General features: G+C 37.5%; 1 protein-coding gene across 1 annotated transcript; it reads right to left on the reverse strand.

The window, feature by feature from the left end:
- Positions 1-15,490: 15,490 nt before the first annotated feature.
- On the reverse strand, positions 15,491-20,139 carry LOC104111404 (AP2-like ethylene-responsive transcription factor PLT2). The gene is made up of 10 exons (XM_009621093.4): positions 19,976-20,139; positions 19,644-19,845; positions 19,159-19,564; positions 18,734-18,816; positions 18,593-18,601; positions 18,403-18,491; positions 18,214-18,287; positions 17,659-17,709; positions 17,457-17,533; positions 15,491-16,513 (listed from the first exon to the last, which is right to left on the reverse strand). The coding sequence occupies exons 2-10, from the start codon at positions 19,780-19,782 to the stop codon at positions 15,780-15,782; spliced, it is 1,662 nt and encodes a 553-aa protein (XP_009619388.1). The 5' UTR covers positions 19,783-19,845; positions 19,976-20,139; the 3' UTR covers positions 15,491-15,779.
- Positions 20,140-22,894: the final 2,755 nt, after the last annotated feature.

A 22,894-nucleotide genomic window follows, 5' to 3' on the forward strand; every position in this document is an offset into this window, starting at 1 on the left:
ACAAGTCATACTAATCAAATATCTGCCAGAACGAAAGGTATACCTGGGCACGGGGTTAGATCCCGAGCTCAGAAAAAAGCTTATTCAATTTCTTATAGCTAACATAGACTGTTTTGCTTGGTCCCATCTTGACATGATAGGGATCCCATCGGGAATCACCACTCATAAGCTAAGCTTGGACCCAAGATTTCACCCGATAAAACAAAAAAAGAAGACCCTAGTCCGAGGTCAAACACGCCTTCATCAAAGATGAGGTAACAAAACTTCTTAAAATAGGGTCCATTCGGGAAGTAAAGTGCCCCGAATGGCTAGCAAATGTAGTGGTAGTCCCTAAAAAGGGGAACAAGCTTAGAATATATATAGATTATAAAGACCTGAATAAAGCATTCCTTAAGAATTCTTTTCCTTTGCCTAATATCGATCGTATGATCTGTTATGCCCCAAACCTGGGGAGGGGTGGCTAGCACGCGGTGCTATACTGGCCCGAGCGAACCACTCTGTAACTCATTTCTTTTTCTTCTGCAACTATCATGGGCCAACATGGCTATGACTCATAATGTATAACTATAAGTGGGCAAACGTTGTATCAATGACGTAAATACATATAGGCTGTCAAGGACTCTGACATACTGTACAAAATGAATCTCTGTGTGTCTACAAAGCTTCTAATATTATTCGACATCAAAACATGGTCGGGACAGAGACCCGACCTACCCATAAGTCTATAGCAAAACTCTGACATGATGACTTATAGACTCGGCTGCACTCCGAATGAAGTGGAGTCTTACCGATCCTACGCTGGATGTTAACCTCGTCTACTATGAGGACTCGTCAAACTAATTATATATAACTGCAGGCACGAGTGCATTGTCCACAACAAAAGGACGTCAGTACGAATAATGTACTGAGTATGTAAAGCATGTAAATCAGTATATAAAGGACATGGAAGAAACATGGAATAAAGGACTCAACCTATAAGTCTAGATAGCTTTGTAAATTATGAAATATTTATAATGTCATGCATATGCGTATAAATGTCATATAATACATAAGTCTGTATGTACATAACATCATCAAGCCTCTGAGGGCATCCCATCATATCATCTCGGCCACTGTGGGCAAAATCATCATCGTATACCAGCTGATCAGGTGGTGATGCGTATATAACGCCGTAACCATTTTTCATACCCCATATACATATAATATATGCGTATATAATGCCATCCGGTCGTGGGTAAATGCATATGTATAAATGAATGCAATGCATAATGAAGTAAGTCAATAAGATCACTTGGAATGTCATGAGACCCATGAACAGACGATATAATAGTAGGACATATAGGGAATTAAGAACATAGGCAACCCTAGTACTTCTATGAATAGAGTCATTTATGAAAGTTGCGTGTTTGCTCGTTTCATCATAGGGATCATGCCAAAAGAAAAGAAGGGATAACCTTAACATACCTTAATTCTCTCTTTTGATGACTATGACTAGTAAATCCTTTTGATAAACATCTAACCTTGAATGCTCAGACGAACTTGTCAGCTACTAGCTCCGTCATCACGAATAGTATCTCAATATTTATGGCTCACTATTGTTGAAATCCGCAGATAGATACGAGTCTGCTCTTAGTTTTTGTGGATCACCCAAGAAAATACAATATCTCCCTTCTTCAAAAGATGTTCCTCAAATTTAAAGTGAATGGAAGGGATTGGAATTAACTCCTATGTTCCCTTCCTTTAAATACTGCCACCGCCAATTATCCCTTCTCAAAGTCTCATTTTGATTCATGCCACCTATTTTAATGAATAGAAGAGTCACAATGTTTCCAAGGCAAAAGCTGCCACGTGAATGCTTATCCACTCCAACAATGGAAGGAAAGATTGCAATCTCCTTTCTATCTCTCAAATTGCCAAAGAATAGCATGAAAGCTTAAGGCTTGCCTTTCACGTGTAAGCAAAGCACATCAAGTGCTATGACTCATGTGCACATTGGTCCCACCCTTGGCCTAACTTAATGCCATGTGGCAGCCTCTTAACCATCCTTATCCACTTAATTTAATAACCCTTTTGAGTGGATGATTCATAGGAAGTGATACTAATATACATACACGTATATGGCACCTTTACCAAGTATCTTCCCCTTATCCAAAAGTACTACTATTAAAATAATAAATCATGGTACTATATAAAATTAATACATACACTAGAGACCCCCTTTCCATTCTACACGTGTAATCCTCTAGGTACACACCTAATGACTCATCACCAGACTTTACACGTGTAAACCATACACTTTAAGTGCTATGACTCATATATGCACACTTAGTGCTACCCTTGGCCAAATTAATGCCATGTGGCAGCCCATTAAAGTTCCTCTTTACATGTGTCATCCCTTGGTCAACCTTTCATTACATGACGACACCACATATTTTGCATGTATGGATATATAACACTTACTTCCACTTGTCCACATCCCACATGGATTATGTCCACGTACCACTTATTCAATAGTCCTAATAAATTTCTAGTCTTACACTACAACCTTTAATTTTCCTAAATGTGCCATCTTGCTCTATTACTTAAGAGTCATTTATTGGGCTTTTCTTGGCTGCCACGTTGGGAGGCTTGTCAAGTCAAGCCTATCCAAAAAATTTAATTACTTATCTACCCCAATAATTTGATGACTAAGCCACCAAAACTCCCTAATCTTGCCACCTAGCTCCAAGACTTGCCTAGTCAATATTGAATTCCCTACTTACTGCTACCTTAATCCTTATAAAGTTGATTAGTCATGAGTCCTCCTTATCCTCATGATTCCACGTGGATTTATACGAATGACTCTTATCCACTTATAACTAATTCCATATTCCATGACTTTATACCAACAATTAACCAATTATTCACACAATAATTTCTAGGTCTCGATTCACTTAAATACTAATATAGTTCATATACCTTACTATCATGATCGTGTGGTACCTTGTATGGCACTAGTCCATAAATACAGAGTATTATAGCTTGGACCATATTTTACCCCAAAATATCAAACATCAACGAAACTCGCTTTCTTCGATTCGTTTACCCCCTGACCTTGATAACACTTACTTATCACTTGATATAAATATCATAAGCACTTATAACCTCAAAAATAGTCTTGTCATTGAACTTATGTCAATTATCTCATGACAAATCCAACGTAGAAAAGTACGGGATGTAACATCCTTCCCCCCTTTAGAAACATTCGTCCTCGAATGTTAACTCTTAGAGATTTACAAAATTATTGCTAAGGTCTCCTCTGTAAACTAATCTAAAACACAATCTCTATCTGAAGTCTGGACTATTCACAACCTTTTGTACATGAGTATGTCATATCTTCTTCACCTTTACCTTACTTACCTTTCAATCTCGCATCGTATCTTCTGTCACTTTCATAACCTCCTTTCCACTTAGGTAGAAATTACATCTACGCCTTAAAGCTCTACTATGATACCTGCACCTCTGGTGCATATAAAATCCGGTGGAAGCTTCATACTAACTTCTTACGACTTAGATCTATGGCACGATCTGGAAACAAAAAAGGGTAATATTTCCTAAATACCCTATAGCCTCTCAATTATAAATGTGACGCGCAACACACCCATAAGTGAGACTCTACTAGGAACGGCTTTGTAGACTTCCTAGGATACAACTGCTCTAATACCACTCTTGTCACGACCCAAACCGATGGGCCGCGACGGGTGCCCGAGTCCTGCCTGTCAAACACCTCTGAGCATGCATATAAGATGTAAACATGGATAACATCTGCTGAAATTACGAAAATAACATACATGAGGGAAATCTGCCCAAAAGACATATGTACATTTACGTGCAGAATACGTAGGGCGAGCCGACAAGGCCGCTATAGACAACTATATATCCAAAACTGGAAGCCGGCAAGGCCACATACTATCCAACTATACATACTGTCTACAGACCTCTATTAGAATATACAACTGTACAAGGACGGGACTGCGCCACGTCATACCCATATATGTATACAAGCATATCTTACCAAAATCAAAAGCAGCTCCGGATCAAATGGAGCACGCCAACTCTCGCTGATCAAGGATCCTAAGAAGGGGGACCGTCAGCTTGTCTACCTGCACCTGCGAGCATGAAACGCAGGCCCCGAGAAATAGGACGTCAGTACGAATAATGTACTGAGTATGTAAGGCATATAAATCAGTATATAAAGGACATGGAAGAAATATGGAATAAAGGACCCAACCTGTAAGTCTGGATAGCTTTGTAAATTATGAAATATTTATAATGTCATGCATATACGTATAAATGTCATATAATGCATAGGTCTGTACGTACATAACATCATCAAGCCTCTGAGGGCATCTCATCATATCATCTCGGCCACTGTGGGCAAAATCATCATCGTATATCAGCTGATCAGGTGGTGGTGCGTATATAATATCATAACCTTTTTTCATACCCCATATACATATAATATACACATATATAACGCCATATGGTTATGGGTAAATGCATATGTATAAATGAATACAATGCATAATGAATTAAGTTAACACTATCTCTTGGAATGTCATGAGACCCATGAACAAACGATATAATAGTAGGACATATGGGGAATTAAGAACATAGGCAACCCTAGTACTTTTATGAATAGAGTCGTTTATGAAAGTTGTGCGTTTGCTCGTTTCATCATAGGGATCATGCCAAAAGGAAAGAAGGGATAACGTTAACATACCTTAATTCTCTCTTTTGATGACTATGACTAGTAAATCCTTTTGATAAACATCTAACCTTGAATACTCATACGTACTCGTCAGCTACTAGCTCCGTCATCACGAATAGTATCTCAATATTTATGGCTCGCTGTTGTTGAAATCCGCAGATAGATACGAGTGTGCTCTTAGTTTTTGTGGATCACCCAAGAAAATACAATATCTCCCTTCTTCAAAAGATGTTCCTCAAATTTAAAGTGAATGGAAGGGATTGGAATTAACTCCTATGTTCCCTTCCTTTAAATACTGCCACCGCCAACTATCCCTTCTCAAAGTCTTATTTTGATTCATGCCATCTATTTTAATGAATGTAAGAGTCACAATGTTTCCAAGGCAAAAGCTGCCACGTAAATGCTTATCCACTCCAACAATGGAAGGAAATATTGCAATCTTCTTTCTATCTCTCAAATTGCCAAAGAATAACATGAAAGCTTAAGGCTTGCCTTTCACGTGTAAGCAAAGCACATCAAGTGCTATGACTCATGTGCACATTGGTCCCACCCTTGGCCTAACTTAATGCCATGTGGTAGCCCCTTAACCATCCTTATCTACTTAATTTAATAACTCTTTAGAGTGGATGATTCATAGGAAGTGATACTAATATACATACACGTATATGGCACCTTTACCAAGTATCTTCCCCTTATCCAAAAGTACTACTATTAAAATAATAAATTATGGTACCATATAAAATTAATACATACACTAGAGACCCCCTTTCCATTCTACACGTGTAATCCTCTAGGTACACACCTAATGACTCATCACCAGACTTTACACGTGTAAACCATACACTTTAAGTGCTATGACTCATATATGCACACTTAGTGCTACCCTTGGCCAAATTAATGCCATGTGGCAGCCCATTAAAGTTCCTCTTTACATGTGTCATCCCTTGGTCAACCTTTCATTACATGACGATACCACATATTTTGCATGTATGGATATATAACACTTACTTCTACTTGTCCACATCCCACATGGATTATGTCCACGTACCACTTATTCAATAGTCCTAATAAATTTCTAGTCTTACACTACAACCTTTAATTTTCCTAAATGTGCCATCTTGCTCTATGACTTAAGAGTCATTTATTGGGCTTTTCTTGGCTGCCACGTTGGGAGGCTTGTCAAGTCAAGCCTATCCAAAAAATTTAATTACTTATCTACCCCAATAATTTGATGACTAAGCCACCAAAACTCCCTAATCTTGCCACCTAGCTCCAAGACTTGCCTAGTCAATATTGAATTCCCTACTTGCTGCTACCTTAATCCTTATAAAGTTGATTAGTCATGAGTCCTCCTTATCCTCATGATTCCACGTGGATTTATACGAATGACTCTTATCCACTTATAACTAATTCCATATTCCATGACTTTATACTAACAATTAACCAATTATTCACACAATAATTTCTAGGTCTCGATTCACTTAAATACTAATATACTTTATATACCTTACTATCATGATCGTGTGGTACCTTGTATGGAACTAGTCCATAAATACGGAGTATTATAGCTTGGACCATATTTTATCCCAAAATATCAAACATCAACGAAACTCGCTTTCTTCGATTCGTTTACCCTTGACCTTGATAACACTTACTTATCACTTGATATAAATATTATAAGCATTTATAACCTCAAAAATAGTCTTGTCATTGAACTTATGTCAATTATCTCATGACAAATCCAACATAGAAAAGTACGGGATGTAACATGATCGATGCCACGACCGGCCACGAGACTCTCAGTTTTCTCGATGCCTATTCTGGGTACAACCAAATACAGATGAACACGGAGGATCAGGAAAAAACCTCGTTCATCACTAAGTACGGGACTTATTGTCATAATGTAATGCCTTTCGGTCTAAAAAATATTGGTGCAACTTATCAACGCCTAGTAAACCGAATGTTCGAAAAGCAAATAGGAAAATCAATGGAGGTTTATATTGATGACATGTTAGTTAAATCCCTGCGAGCAGAGGACCATTTAAAATATTTGCAAGAAATTTTTGACATACTAAGGAAATACAATATGAAGCTCAATCCCGAAAAATGTGCATTCGGGGTTGGCTCGGGCAAGTTTCTCGGTTTCATTGTGTCCAATCGAGGAATCGAGATTAACCCCGATAAAATCAAAGCAATCGAGGACATCACAGTGGTAGATAATATAAAGGTCGTACAAAGGCTAATGGGACGGATAGCCGCCCTCGGACGATTCATTTCGAGATCCTCGGATAGGAGCCACCAATTTTTCTCTCTGCTTAAAAAGAAAAGCAATTTTGCATGGACTCCGGAATGTCAGCATGCTTTAGAAGAGCTAAAAAGGTGTCTATCGAGCCCTCCGTTGCTTCATACCCTGAAGGCAGACGAACAACTTTATCTGTATCTAGATGTCTCAGAGATAGCGATGAGTGGAGTCCTAATTCGAGAAGAACGAGGTACGCAATTCCCTATTTATTATGTCAGTCAAATTTAGGCGAGGCCGAAATTAGATATCCACACTTAGAAAAATTAGCGCTTGCTTTAATAAGTGCCTCTAGAAAACTAAGACCATATTTCCAGTGCCATCCAATACATGTTGTAACAACTTATCCTCTACGAAATATTTTATACAATCCTGAGCTTTCAGGTCGATTGGCCAAATGGGCCATAGAGATTGGCGGGTACGACATCGAGTATCGACCTCGAACCGTCATCAAATCTCAAATCTTAGCGAACTTCGTGGCTGACTTTACGCCGGCCTTCGTACCCGAGATAGAAAAAGAATTACTGATAAAATCGGGTATCTCTTCGGGAGTCTGGACCCTCTTTACGGGCGGTGCCTCGAACGTAAAGGGGTCCAGACTAGGCATCGTACTAAAATCGCCCACATGTGATGTAGTTAGACAGTCTATTAAAACTATAAAATTGACTAACAATGAGGCCGAGTATGAGGCCGTGATTGCAGGTCTCGAACTAGACAGAAGTTTGGGAGTCGAGGTCGTGGAGGCTAAATGTGATTCCCTCCTCATGGTAAATTAAGTCAACGAGACTTTTGAAGTCCGAGAAGATCGAATGCAGAGGTACTTGGATACATCGATTTAAGGAATGAACTTTGCAACATATACTTCGGGAGCAGAACAGTGAGGCCGATGCTCTGGCAAACTTAGGTTCGTCGGTCGAAGATGACGAACTCAACTCGGGGACTGTCATACAACTCATGAAATCGGTAATCGAAGAAGGTCATGCCGAGATAAACTCCACAAGTCTAACCTGAGATTGGAGAAACAAATATATAGAGTACTTCAAGAACGGGAAGCTGCCATCAGACCCAAAAGAATCAAGGGCTCTGCGCACAAAGGCAGCGCGGTTCACCTTGTCCGAAGACGGAACGCTATTTAGGAGGACGTTCGATAGTCCACTGGCAATATATTTGGGACCGGGAGACACCGATTGCATCCTACATGAAATTCACGAGGGCACTTATGGGAATCATTTTGCTGCCGATTCATTGGTCCACAAAACAATCAAAGCAGGATATTATTGGATTGATATGGACAAAGATGCAAGGGAGCTCATTCGAAAATGCGATAAATGTCAGAGACATACGCCCATGATTCATCAACCCGGGGAACTTCTTCACTCGGTCCTAGCTCCTTGGACTTTCATGAAATGGGGAATGGACATCGTCGGCCCCCTCCCATCGGCCTCAGGTAAGGCTCAGTTTATTTTGTTTATGAATGATTATTTCTCTAAATTGGTTGAAGCGCATGTTTTTGAGAAAGTCAGAGAAAAGGAGGCGATAAACTTCATTTGGGACCACATCATATGTCGGTTCGGGATGACATCCGAGATTGTATGTGACAACGGAAAATAATTCATCGAAAGCAAAGTAACCAAATTTTTTAAAGACCACAAAATCAAAAGGATCCTATCAATACCTTATCATCCCAGCGGGAACGGACATGCCGAATCGACCAACAAAACCATCATCCAAAATCTTAAGAAAAGATTAACCAACGCTAAAAGAAAATGGAGAGAAATACTACCCGAAGTCCTATGGGCATACCACATAACATCGAAATCTAGTACCGGAGTGACACCATTCTCGTTGGTTTATGGAGTCGAAACTCTTATCCTGGTTGAGGTCGGAGAACCTAGCATCAGATTTCGATATGCAAGTCGAACAACAAGACGATGAATATGAGCCTAGAATTATTGGACGAAAAATGAGAAGCAGCTCTCGTACGATTAGGCGCTCAAAAACAGCGGATCGAAAGGTATTATAATCGAAGAACCAATCTTCGATATTTTAAAATAGGGGACTTAGTGCTAAGGAAAGTCACCTTCAACACCCGAAATCCAAATGAAGGAAAACTGGGTCCTAACCGGGAAGGACCGTATCAGGTTCTCGAAATCGTCGGTAAAGGATCTTACAAGCTTGGTGTGATAAACGGCAAACAACTACCAAGCAATCGGAATGTGTCGCACCTAAAACAATACTACTGCTAAGGTACAACCCTCCCATGTTCATCTATATTTCGAAACTAACCCTTGCAGGAGTTCGACCAGGGACAAGGATGGATTATCCAACCCGAAGCCTTTAGGCCTGAAAGCACGCGTTGCACTCTTTTTCTCTTAGACCGATTTTATCCCAAATGGGTTTTTCGGCAAGGTTTTTAATGAGGCAACCATTGATCGTGCTAACTTAGAACAATTCAACAGTATCCAAGGCCTCTTTACAATCAACCTCGAATACTGGGGGGCATTACCATCGAATATATCAAGTTCGATTGTCAAGTTCGATGCAAAAAAGTTACTTCGTGACAACAGGGTTTCGATAGGAAAAATTGTAAGAGCCAAATGGTCAAAACGAACCATGCTCGCGTAGTTTGCTCGATACCTGGCACAAAACAGGAACACATGTATACTGACATAAAGAGAAATTTCTCCTTTACCGATATCTCATATCTAAGAATCCATCCTCTATTTCGTGATCTATTATGCAAACAGGCTCAAGGACCGATCATTACCCCATAAATTGGGGACTGCCAACCGAAAATTCAATAAGATCAAGCCCCACTTAAGCCTACGGGCTACATCACTTCGATTTCGAGCAATCACTCACTCGACTACTAAGCCTAAGGGCTAATCTTATTTTGAGTTCGAACAATCACTCACTCGACTACTAAGCCTAAGGGCTAATCTTATTTCGAGTTCGAACAATCACTCACTCGACTACTAAGCCTAAAGGATAATCTTATTTTGAGTTCGAACAATCACTCACTCGACTACTAAGCCTACGGGCTACATTACTTCGAGTCCGAGCAAACGCTCACTCGACTATTAAGCCTATGGGCTACATCACTTCGAGTTCGAGCAATCACTCACTCGACTACTAAGCCTTAGGGATAATCTTATTTGGAGTTTGAACAATCACTCACTCGACCATAAAGCCTACGGGCTACAACACTTCGAGTTCGAGCAATCACTCACTCGACTACTAAGCCTAAGGGCTAATCTTATTCCAAGATCGAGCAATCACTCACTCGACCATAAAGCCTACGGGCTGTATTACATCGAGTCCGAGAAAATGCTCACTTGACTATTAAGACTAAGGGCTATTTTTAATTCAAGTTCGAGCAAACGTTCGCTCGGTTATAAAGGCTACAAGGTCCGACTTCGATCAAATTGCCTAAGGCCTCGAACTTATGAAAACTTTCATAAGGCATGAATGAAAAAAAATCTTCACAAGGCAGAGAATATAATAGAGACAAGTCAGGAAAGGAAAATATATTTAAATATATATAAGAGTATTTACAACATCCGATCACGACCCTATACAAAAAATCAAAATGGAAAAAACCCTAATTTTCCTGGATATCTCCGGGGGAAGTCTCTTCTCCATCGGGCTCCTCCCCGCTCTCATACCCACTCTTGCTCCCATCATCATCATCATCATTAGAAGCCAAGGCTCCGGTATCGGCTTCAAGCTCTTTAGCCTTTTTTACCTCTTCGGTAAGATCAAAACCTCGAGCATGGATCTCCTCGAGGGTTTCCCTCCGAGATTGACATTTGGCGAGTTCAGCAACCCAATATGCTTGAGTTTGAGCGGTCTCGGCTGCCTTTTTTGCTTGTACTTGAGCAGCTTCAGCATCGGCATGATAGACGGCCAAGAATACATCCGCCTCGGCCTTTGCTTTTTGGCTTCAGATTTGGCCTTGGCAAGTTCGGAAGCCAACCGAGCCTCGAGCTCCTCTATTTTTCTTGCTTGAACCGAGATCTTCTCCTTCATGCCCTGAAGTTGACTTTCGGCCGATGATAATTGGGCTCGAGCAGTCTCTTTTTCTGCAGCGAGGCGGTCCATGACTTCTTTCCACCCCAAGGTCTCCGCCCTTATCGTATCAACCTCCTCGCGAAGCAGCCCAATCACCTCAAGCTTCTGCTGCAGCTGTGAGATCGAAATATTAGCCACCTTCCCTGAATCAAGCCCATGAGTTTTTAAGATTATCATTACCTGCTCGATCAGGTCGGTCTGATCTTGGTATGCCTTGGCCAACTCGGCTCGAAGATCTTTGATCTCTTCCTCTTTCTGCTCATTAAGAAGTTTGAGGGAATTTGTCTCTTCCGAAAGCCCTCGGAAGTCGGCCTCATGTCGGCTCAGTTCCTTTCGAGACTTGAAAAAATCCTCTTGATGAAGAGCTAAAGCCTATACGAAAAAGAAAAAAAGTTAGGTAGAAAATGGAAAACTATGACATCAACAAAGGGAATCAAGACTTACATGATTCAGGATTCGTTGAACCTCGAAGAAAAGACCCGATGCATCACTCGGGCCGGCAGCATCCTCAATACTAGTAAACAAATCGCGAAAGGGGTCCTCTCCCTCATGGGCCCCGTCTACCTCGAGGGTCCCCAAAGCTCGGGCTTCTTGAATCGCCCCTTCGGAAAAATCAGGGAGAGTAGGCGAGTCTCCGATTACTATTGCCCCAAGCGAGTCGCTTGGGGCATTCTCCTCAGTTCGAAGAGCTTCAGGGCTGGCCCCTTCAGATATACCCACCGTTTGTTGACTTCGGTGGGAGGCATCCTCGATCTCCAACGACTTGGGGACTTTGGCCGAGTCTTTCTTTGACATCCCCTCAGTTCGAGATGGAGCCTCATCAAACGCCATCGACCCCGCTGCCTTTGGGACATCGATAGTATTCTTCACTCGGGCCACCAGTATGGTCCCGTTGTTTTCTTCTTCCTCTTTGTCTTCATCCCTTAGACATCAAACTGATTCTTCAGTCAAAGGGATGGTTTTCTTCCTCGGCTTACGAGCCGTCTTTGTTTTAAGTGTTGGATCCTTGGAGGTAGAGGCCCTTTTTTTTTATATCCTTCACCGGTTTTGGAACCGGGGCCGAAGTCTCTTCCTCTCCAGACGAGGGCCTCATGACCGCATCTTTGCCCAGGTCTACACACAAGAGAATTATTTAAGTATAAGAAAGTCATTTCGTTCGAATCATCGAAGGCATGGGGAAGAGGCTTACCATGATTTTTAGCCTCCCATCGGCCCTTTGATAAGTCGCGCCACGAGCGCTCGGCATATGTGGAGGACGAAGCCAGGTCCCGTACCCAGCTCTTAAGGTTAGGAATAGCACCGGGCATCCAAGCAACCGCTACATCATGAAGAAGGATATCGGTAAGAAACAAAGGAGAAAACAGTAGAATTATACTTATGCTTCATGTTCCATTCCTCGGGAAATGGCATCTTCTCGGCCGGGATTAGGTTCGAAGTCTTCACTCGAACGAACCTACCCATCCAGCCCCGATCCTTGTCCTTGTCTATGCTCGAGAACATCACTTTGGTAGACCGACGCTGGAGTTTTATTAACCCATCTCGATAGAGATGGGGGCTGAACAACCTAATGAGGTGGTTGAGGGTGAAAGGCATCCCCTCGACTTTGTTCACGAAGAAGCGGATCAAAATAACGATCCACCAAAAAGAAGGATGGATTTGGCCTAGGGTTACTTGGTATTGGCGGCAAAAATTGATGACAACAGGGTCGAGGGGGCCCAATGTGAAAGGGTAAGTATACACACTTAAAAACCCTTTCACATGGGTAGTAATATCTTCTTTGGGAGCCGGAATTATCACTTCTTTGTCCTCCTAATTGCAATCTTTCCTTAACTGTTTAAGATGGCTCTCGGTTTTCGAGTACATATACCTCGATACTGGCTCGCATCGACCGGGAACCGGCGAATCTTTGTCGATCTTAAAATCGGAGGTCAGAACACACACCCCGGGAACACACTCCTCAGGTCGTGGCTCCACCGGTGTTTTGTCGCCAGCGAAGGAGAAGCTTTTTCTTTTTGAAAAACGGTTTTTGACGTTTTCACCACTGGGATTTGAAGATTGAAGATAGAGGAAGATGACAAGATTTGGTGTTCTAAAGAGGGGTTTTGCAGTGAAAATCATAAATTTACAGATGAAGAACTCAGAAGATACAATAAGAACTTAGTAGATTTGGTGATTGGGGATCTGAAAGTAAAAAATGGTGAAGAGAGGAGCTATATACAGAATTGGTAATGACGGTTCAATATTAGCAGCAGCCGATCATCTTCTGACACACATTTAATACCTTGGTAACTGGACCGACGGGACAACTATCACATACGTCATGGTCGAGTTCGATGCAAACGTCAGTGTATATCTAGTCATGCTATTGGAAAATAGTGTCGTTTCTCGCCATATCCTTCCCGATAAATGAGGGAACTATTTGTATATGGTCAAAATCGATTTTCGACCTTCGAATGATTAGTTAAGATTAGAATGTAATGGACTGAATGTCGTCTTCATAATATCGAAATGAGATCTGAAGCCAGGTTACCAAGCTCGAGTTTCGGGGACCAATTAAGTTCCGAGCTCGAAGTCAATACTGAGCTCGATTTCAAATCGAACTATGATGTGAGGCGGTGTTATCGAGCTTAAGAGCCAGAGACCGACCAATATCGAGCCAAAGTAGGATCCCTCCACTATAAGAGGGATAGATATTATTTCTGTAGAGGGGGGACATCAAGGCATTCATACACTTTCATATTATTGATATTCACAGAGAAAAACATACTGATATTCATATAAAGATTATCCCTTTTTGGGCTTAGTATATTGATTCATCTTATTTGTTCATAAAATATTTTTCACTCAGTTTGGTTTGTATTTCACACTTTATACAGTCAATACTCAATATATTTCTATTTACTTTTCGATTTGTGTCAAGTTATACCACGTATCCTTAGAACTACGTATAAATTCAACTAGATCTATCCGTTTTTCGGGTAAACACATATGAATTCAAATACTATAATTTGATCAGCTCTTAATTCTTTTACATTTTTCTTAACACAATCAATTTAAACGAACATTAAAGAATTGACTCAAAATTAGACATGATAGCAAAACACAAGGCTTGATTTGGAATAATTAAGTTCGATTCGGCTAAAAATTGTAGGAATCTCAGTTGAACTAGATAACCCGAATGGACGAAAGTTGCACCTATGTAGCTAGGTACAATTTTTTTTTTAATGTATATGCTAAACCCAACCCCGTAAATTCATATTTACCTCTTTATATTTTGATTTTCTTTAATAAAAATCCTGACTTTGTTACTGTTAGCTAATCTTGATTCACCTGACGTACTTCGTGCAGACAAGAACGGTTTGCGCAATATCAGATGCAAGAGACTAAAATAATATATAAATCTATGACATATATTGTGATTATAGTATAAATTTTGGGGTTCGACTTTGGTTAAGAATTGGACTATTCTATGGTAAAAATAGCAAGGGCTAGCTAGTTTTCGGACTGGTCATTCAAAAATAGTCAGCGTTTGCCAAGTCATTGAAAAATAGCCACTATTTTGCTGCAATAGAGACCGGTCCAGCATAATATACTGGGGTTCGGTGCACCTGTGTATGAACTTCCAGCATATTAGGCTGGAACTCCAACACGCGGAAAGTTCCAGCATAATATACTGGAGATTCGAGCACCTGTGTATGAACTTCCAGCATATTATACTGTACCGGTATACTTTGCTGGAACTCCAATATATTATGTTGGAGTTCAAGTATACTTATGCTAGAACTCCATTATATTATGCTGGAGTTCCAGTATACTTATGCTGGAACTCCGGTATAATATGCTGGAACTTGAATTATTTTTCAAATTTTGAACAGTGTTTTCGTTCAGATTTATCTTTATATGTAAAATAGCTAAATTTCGATTACTTTGAAAGTGTGGCTATTTTTGAATGACCACTTGTAAATCTGGCTATTTTTGAACTTCTATAGTACGTAATTAGACTTGTTTGGCATACATGGCAGGGGCGGATACAACATAATAGTACCGGGTTAAATTGAAGTCATAACTTTCGAGGCCTAGTATAAATTTAAATGTAAATATCGATTAAAATTGCAACAAATAGTACATATAAACTCATAACTCTAAAAGTAGAATGAGTTCAATATTAAAAACCTTAAAAGTTAAATCCATAAAGTTTTAATCCTGAATCCGCCTCTGATACTTCCGTGTAAGTACACTGCTAAAACTACTCTAAAAGAAAACTAGGTATGAGAAGGAAAACAAAATGGCGTAAAAGGTGGAGATTTGATACAAACAATTTCAAATTGCATGAAAATAGCAAATTAATATAATAGCCGCGAATATAGATTTAACCAAATTTAAAGAGACAAAAAAAAAAAAAACAGTAGAGAAAAAAAAAAGAAAAAAAAAAGAGAAGAGAAATATTGGAAGAAACTAGAATCCATTCGTCAGTTGGTCCGAGCAAAACTCTCATAAAAATAAAAACATGAAACAAAAACGAACTTAAACTTAATTGCTAGCATTGCATATAAATCTATGTTAAACATAATCCCACAAAACATTTCGTCAGCCATTTTCAAGAAAATTCACGTTACCATGCACGTAACAATTATATCACCCACCTCTTGTTAATATTTCTCAATCATTCCACATTGAGAAAACACCAGGATTTGATCCTTGAACTGATGAATCTCCTGACCAACCATTGTAATTACTTCCAGTAACTGGCATATTATCATAATCAACTTTCACAAGTGCAACTTCCTCTCCATTTCCTCCTCCTACTCCATTACCTGATGTTGAATTTGAACTTATTCCGCCGAGTCCAGTTGAATTACCAAAATATCCTCCAGTACTGTAACTTCCAGTACTCGAACTTCCTCCACCATTCTCCATCAACCCATGCAAGAAAACCGGATTACTCTGAAGATAATTGTTGTAGAATTGATGAGTAGAATCGTAATGAGTATTCTGCGATGCGGGGTGAAGTTGAAGTTGTGTTTGGAGATAACTCTGGTGAAAAAGTGATGATTCTTGATTTTGGAGAGTCATTAAGGGTTGATGAGATTCAATACTAAAGGGCTGTTGTTGCAATAAAGGATAGGCGTGTAAAGGGTTATTTGAAGAATTACTTGAGTTACCATATTGGAAACTTGAGTTTAGAGCTATCATTTCTTGATCTCTTTTTCTTGAGGATTCAAGAGCTTGTGCTTCTTTTAGCCTTTTTGCTGCTCCTCCTCCTATAGGAAGAGTGTTGCTTTCGAGTATAGCTTTCACATCATAACGATTCATGTCGAAATTTGTCACTGCATTTAAGCCTCTGAATTTTATTGCTGCTATGTCATATGCTTCTGCTGCTTCTTCCTCAGTAGCTGCATGGAACATTCACTAGAAATTAGAATGGCCATTTTTGCTTTGAACTAGGGATATAACTTACTTATATAGATTGACACTGTAATTTTTTTAACACTATCAGTATATTATAAGTTATTGTAGAGAAGTTAACGTGCCTTATTTTATAGGTTGCTAATCTCACTTGTTTTAGAGCTAACCGCAGGATATAAAAATTACTCCTACTCTACACTATCGGCCTATTGAAGAAGAAAAAGAAAAGCTATTACTCCCTCCGTTCAAATTAGATGAGATACTTCCCTTTTTAATATGTTCCAAAATAAATGACCCATTTCTAAATTTGAAAATAATTTAACTTTAAACTCTTCATTTTACCCATTTTTTACCCTTAATGAGAAACTTTTATAATCACACAAATGTCATGGCTCCGCAAAGCGTTTACCCTGTAAGCAGAGGCGGATCCAAGATTCAAAGTTTATGGGTTCAACTTTAAGATTTTTAGTATTGAACCCATTATATTTTTAAAGTTATGGGTTCAGATTTACTATTTATTCCAACTTTATAGGATTTTTGCATATAAATTTATACCCCGCGTCAAAAGTTATAGTTTCAATTGAACCCGGTTCTTTTACCTTACATCCGCCCCTGCCTGTAAGCTTTTAAGACCACAAGTTTCAAAAGCCTTGTTCTTTTTTCTTAAACTTTGTGCCGAATCAAACTATCTCATCTAACTTGAAACGGAGGGAGTTAAGTACAATATTATTCTGAGTTTAAATACTTCTATACACTGGCATGACACGTGTAAATAATATTTACACTATTATGATCACCTAAAATATAACTATATGTAGCAGTTCATATTAAATGAAATTTATAGTAACATGATAAATAAGGCAAACCATCTTCTACATGCAGTAAGTTACTTATACTGATACTGTAAAAATTATTTATACTATTTCTTACTGAAAGTTCCCAAGTAGAGATCTTTGTTTCCAGCAACTCTTCCAATCCTTGCTTGCCATCTTCCATGCTGGTGGTGCCTGCTCCCAGATATGTCAGACAGAAAAAGAAAATTGAAGGATGAGAATAAAGATAGGAAATTTCATTTTTTCCTTTTATCTATATGAAGTTTTAATTGGGAATTAAAAAACAAGACTAGGAATACCTTGTTACACCACGATACATTGATGCACCCCTGGAGAACCCACTACTCTTCCTGGAATTATAGCAAGAAAAATTTCAAGTAATTAATCCAATGATTAGGGTTTAAAGAAACAAATTTAACTTATACCTACTACAGTGCAGTGATCTTCTTTATTATCAGTGTATTTTGACGTGTTAATTATAGCCATTACTATGTATTTTTAAGTTACTAATTCCAGTTTTTATGGTAATTACCTTTCGGTTGATTTGACAGTATAAATAATCTTTTATAGATTATAGAAATCAAAACTTTAGAAATATAAAAGAAAAAACAAACAAAATTGTAAATACAAATGAGTATGAAGGGGTTAAAAGGAGTTGTCAGTGGAAAGAAGCTATGGTCAGTCACTGCCAAGCTTTTCTGGTTCTATTATATATGGTGCCAATAATTGGTTACAATAAAAAGAATACTAGTTTACTCAGACTATTAATTTCCTATTAAAATAGAATTTCTAGAGCAAAGAAAATTAAAAATATAATAGATGGAATAATAACAACAATTATAAAAGGTTCTGACCTTCTAATTGCAGCAACAAATTCTTGCCTTGTCATGTGCTTCATATCTTCCAGTTCCTTCTCATAGTTGCTAATCTGTTCTCATTAAATAATGAATTAATAAACATGTCAGAACCAATGCAAGCATTTTTATTTAATACTTCATCTATTCTATAATTTATATTTTAATGTTTTAAGTAAGGCTAATTACTGGGAAATTAGTAGTGGTAGATGTTCCCCAGTATTTCAATGCAGCAAGATCATAAGCCCTAGCTGCCTTTTCCTCCTTATCATACCCTCCTGCTCGAAAAAATAAAAAAGAATTAAAGAAGATTAACATTTTATGTAAAAATAAAATTAAACACATGGAAGTTGAACTCATAATCTGATAATTTACTTACCCAAGTACACTGCAAGTGATAAAAATTAGCAGCCACCCCAAAATGAAGAAAAAAAATAGTTAGCAGTAATTAATTGGAGAAAAAAGGAGATTGATTTAAAAAAGAAATAACTTTAAAATATTATTCAGATTGAAATTTCACCTTGACGACCCTTTCTTGATTGCCCTTCCCTTCTACAGCTATTATCCCATAGATGTGCTTCATATCTTCCTGTCCATCTATGTCTACATTTCCCAAAACAAGAAAAGCATACATAAAAACAAAACTTTTTCTCCTTTGGCCTAGGAATTTCATAATATGCTGGCTCGCATAAGCCTGTCCAGCCTAAAAGGCACGACCAAGTCCAGAACGAGTACCACCATTATAAATTTAATTTAGGCATAGGAATAACATGATGAGAAATCAACAAGAATAAAAGAAAGAAATTTGTAAGTATTTAGGCATCGCACGAGTCTGACCAGCCTAAAAAACACGACCAAGTCCAAAACAAACATAACCACTCATAAAATGATGAGAAATCAACAAGAATAAGAGAAGCAAACCCTAAGTTGATAAGAAAACTTTACCTAGTTACACCTCTATAAATTGATGTTCTTTGGCCAAAAGTATCCAAAGTCCTTCTAGGTACAGCTTCAACAATACTAGTATTACTATTTTCACTTGCATTTGCTGTAGTAGTGGCAACACTTGGACTAGCACTTGTTTCACTAGTTGAACCTTTTCCACTTCCCATTGATAATGTCAAAGATTGAATATTACAAGCATTTTCTTGAAGTTCATAGTTGCCTGTTGGAGCTAAAGCATTTTGCATTGGCATAAGGCTATTGTTTTGAAAAAGATAATCTGAATCGTTCGATTGGATTTCGTTGTAATGGACTAATTCAGATTGGTTTTCATCAGATTTGTTCACTCCAAGAAAATCAGCCACCTTTGGAACTTCATTGCTTCCTTGTGTGTTCATTAAGTTCCATTCTACAAAAAATTATGAATTACTGATGAGATTAATCACACATTTTAACATGCAGAAAATACGAAAAAAAAAATAGTATACCTTGGTTTTGGAAGGGATTGTCAATGGTCTCATTCACTAACCCTAAAGTAAAGTGATGAGATTGAGTTGTTTGTAGATGTGGAGGTAAAGATGAATGAGTGGGAGATAGTGGAAAAGATAGCCAGTTGTTTGAATTCATTTGAGCCAAAGATTTTCTTGATAATTTCTTGAATCTAATGTGTTTGGACCAATGGATCAATTCCTGCACATGTTCAAAAGGGAAAAGAAATGAATAAAACAGAAGAACAACAAATCATAAATACATTATTAGTAACATATATAATCATACATATATACAATAGAAGCATGAAACTGACAAAAGAATGAATTACCCTAAAAAGTATATGAAGAGACTCTCTTTCTCTCTCTCTTTCTCTCACTTTCTCCCCCTTTGCCTCTCTTTGGTTTATTTCATTGTTTCACTCAAGTATGAGGTTTTAGTAGAGGGAGAGAGAGGAGAGAGAGAGAAAGGAATGAATAGGTGGAAAGAGAAATAAATATTGAGAAAGAATGGGGTATTTAAATGACTGATTTTTTTTTCCTGCCAAACCCCATTGTAAAGAATGGTCAATTTTTTCAAATGAAGCTGACTGTGTTCACCACATTCCAACACTTAAGAATATTGTTGGAGAGGGGAAGTGGGTTTGCTTTAATTTAATTCAGGAGTTAAGACATTCACATTTAATTTACAATGCAAACATCTTTAGTATAGTTTAATACTATGTAATAATTATAATTTTATCAAAATATCAACAATAATAAATCCAGTAAAATCTCACAAGTGAGGTTTGAGGAGGATAAAGTTTACGCAGATCTTACCCCTACCCCAATGAGCACAGAGATTATTTCCGATAGACCCTCGGTTATCAAAGTATCAACTAGAGTAATATTTATGATAGAGATTTATTAATTATCTAATAAAAAACTTAAACGTCTATATTATTTACACACAGGTGTATTACACAAAATCATCTATTTATAATTATTGTATCGATCATGTATATTTATTTTACACAATCAGGTTACGTTACCTACAACAAACATATAGATTCATGGTAAGTCTAATATGATAAAACGACTACAATAATAATTAAGTATCAATTTCGAACAAATGAGTCGACTATAAGATCAAAAGTAAAAATCTTTTCAATATAAGTACATACAAAATAAAACCTTATAATAAAAGGCCACGAGTGTCTTACTATAACAAAAGCTGGTGGTCCTTTCAGTCTTTGAACTAAGACAAACCTACAATTCCAAATGGAAAAATCCATTCTTTTTTACCAAAGGGTAACCCTACACAGAATATTAATTGAAGCAATATTTCCAAGTTGGGTTTATTGGAACTCTCTTAAATACCTCGTGGAGTGTAAAACATGACACCCCAAAGGCCAGCATTCCCACACTACACAAATCATCTCCTTTAGACTAAATTTTGACAGTTTTACATAAAGTTAATTACCCATCTCTGATCTCTTCCCTTTCACTCGTGCAACCACTTGTATATTCATCCACACCAGTCAAACATATTCTTTTCTTAGCCAAGAAAGCAATTGACATTAGACTCCACCTATTATCAACTTTAGTAAAACTAAAATTTTTACTAAGGGGATTAAAAAAAAAAAACACGAAAAATTTAAAGAAATATATTCAACATCTAATATATATATATATATATATATATATAAAAATTAACTTTATATAGATAGTATAATTTTTGGTGAAGGAAGTCCGGCTAAACACCCTTCCATCCATCTAGCTCTGCTTCTACGCGCACGCATACATAAATCTATATTTCAATTTCAAAATCCATTCTATGTCAAGTGTAAAACAGTTATGCCCAAGAATGAACAGTGAAACAGTGTCAAATAAGCCACTGCTATATTTTGAACTCAAAATTCATAAAAGACGACTTTAAGGGAGATAAAATAGGGGGCAATATACCATATATTTTGCTACTTTGGGATGACTACACGTTACATCATAGCAGTAGTTGTGTAACATATATCACTATATTGTCACAAAAACATAGCTCAATAAGTACCGAATGATCTTCACATTGCACTAGCAAGCTATTTTGAAGGGCAAAATGGGATGGATGTTAATTCTTAGAAATTAAACCAAATACGATTTAGGGAGAAATAGAACAATGTAAATTCAATTGATTTTTAATGACAAGCTGCAAAATTTGATATCATATGATTTTTATAAATGCACAATTAAATGCTATGCTAAACATAGTACTATAGTATAGGAGTTCTCTTTAAATGTGTAGCCATGAAATAACCAGTCAGTGGAGTGGATCCCCGAGTAGAAATAGAAGCCCTAGTGCAATGTGTACGGATAATTAAATACTTAATGTGAAAATATCCGACATATTAAATAATAAAAGTACTGCGATTGAGTAAATTTTACTCTATTAATAAATTTAAACAAGTATAATAGAAAACCTATTAATTGGAGAGAGATGAAACGATCTTTGATTGGGTTTCCAAGTAGAATTCTGTTGACCGTCTAATTGGAAATCGCACTCGTCAAAAGATTAAAAAACATAAATTAAAATGTTATTTCATATTTTATTGTTCTTTTATTAGTAATTAATTATTTAAATATTTGTGTTTGCAGTGCATGTCGACTGCAAACTAGAAGATTATACTGCTGTACAGAAGTCTCTTTGTTTCTGTGCTTTTTGTCTTCCACTCACAGGCTAAAATCTCAGTCAAATAAACAGAATTTCAAAGAGTATCATTTATAATTAACCACATCACAGTTTAATTTAACCCTTCATTAAACTAAGTTAAGCATATGGTTAATTAAGCAACTATATATAATATTTCTAATATCCAGATGAAAAGCTGACCTGCTATAGACTATTTTGGTCAGGTTATCTGCAAAACACTGCCCATGCAATCTTAGGAAAGTCATTAATTATAAATAAAGTAAGAAATATCTTCGAGAAAATAACTTTTTAAAATCTTAATTGGGGAAATATAATTATGTTCAACTTTTATATGCACTAACATCATAAATATTTTTTCACACAATCATTCACCCCTACATGTAACTATCCATAATAAATAACGCAATTTGATACAGTTATACTGGATTAATTATGCTGAGATATAGTTATACTGGGATATAGTTATCCTAGTATTATTTCTTATTAACTGTTTAGTATATTGTATCAATTATGAGATTTTTAATTTTACTATTTTATTCTATGATTATTGTTCCACCCTCTTATAGACATA

This window comes from Nicotiana tomentosiformis, chromosome 11 (genome assembly GCF_000390325.3).
Source record: "Nicotiana tomentosiformis chromosome 11, ASM39032v3, whole genome shotgun sequence".
Lineage (NCBI taxonomy): Eukaryota > Viridiplantae > Streptophyta > Magnoliopsida > Solanales > Solanaceae > Nicotiana > Nicotiana tomentosiformis.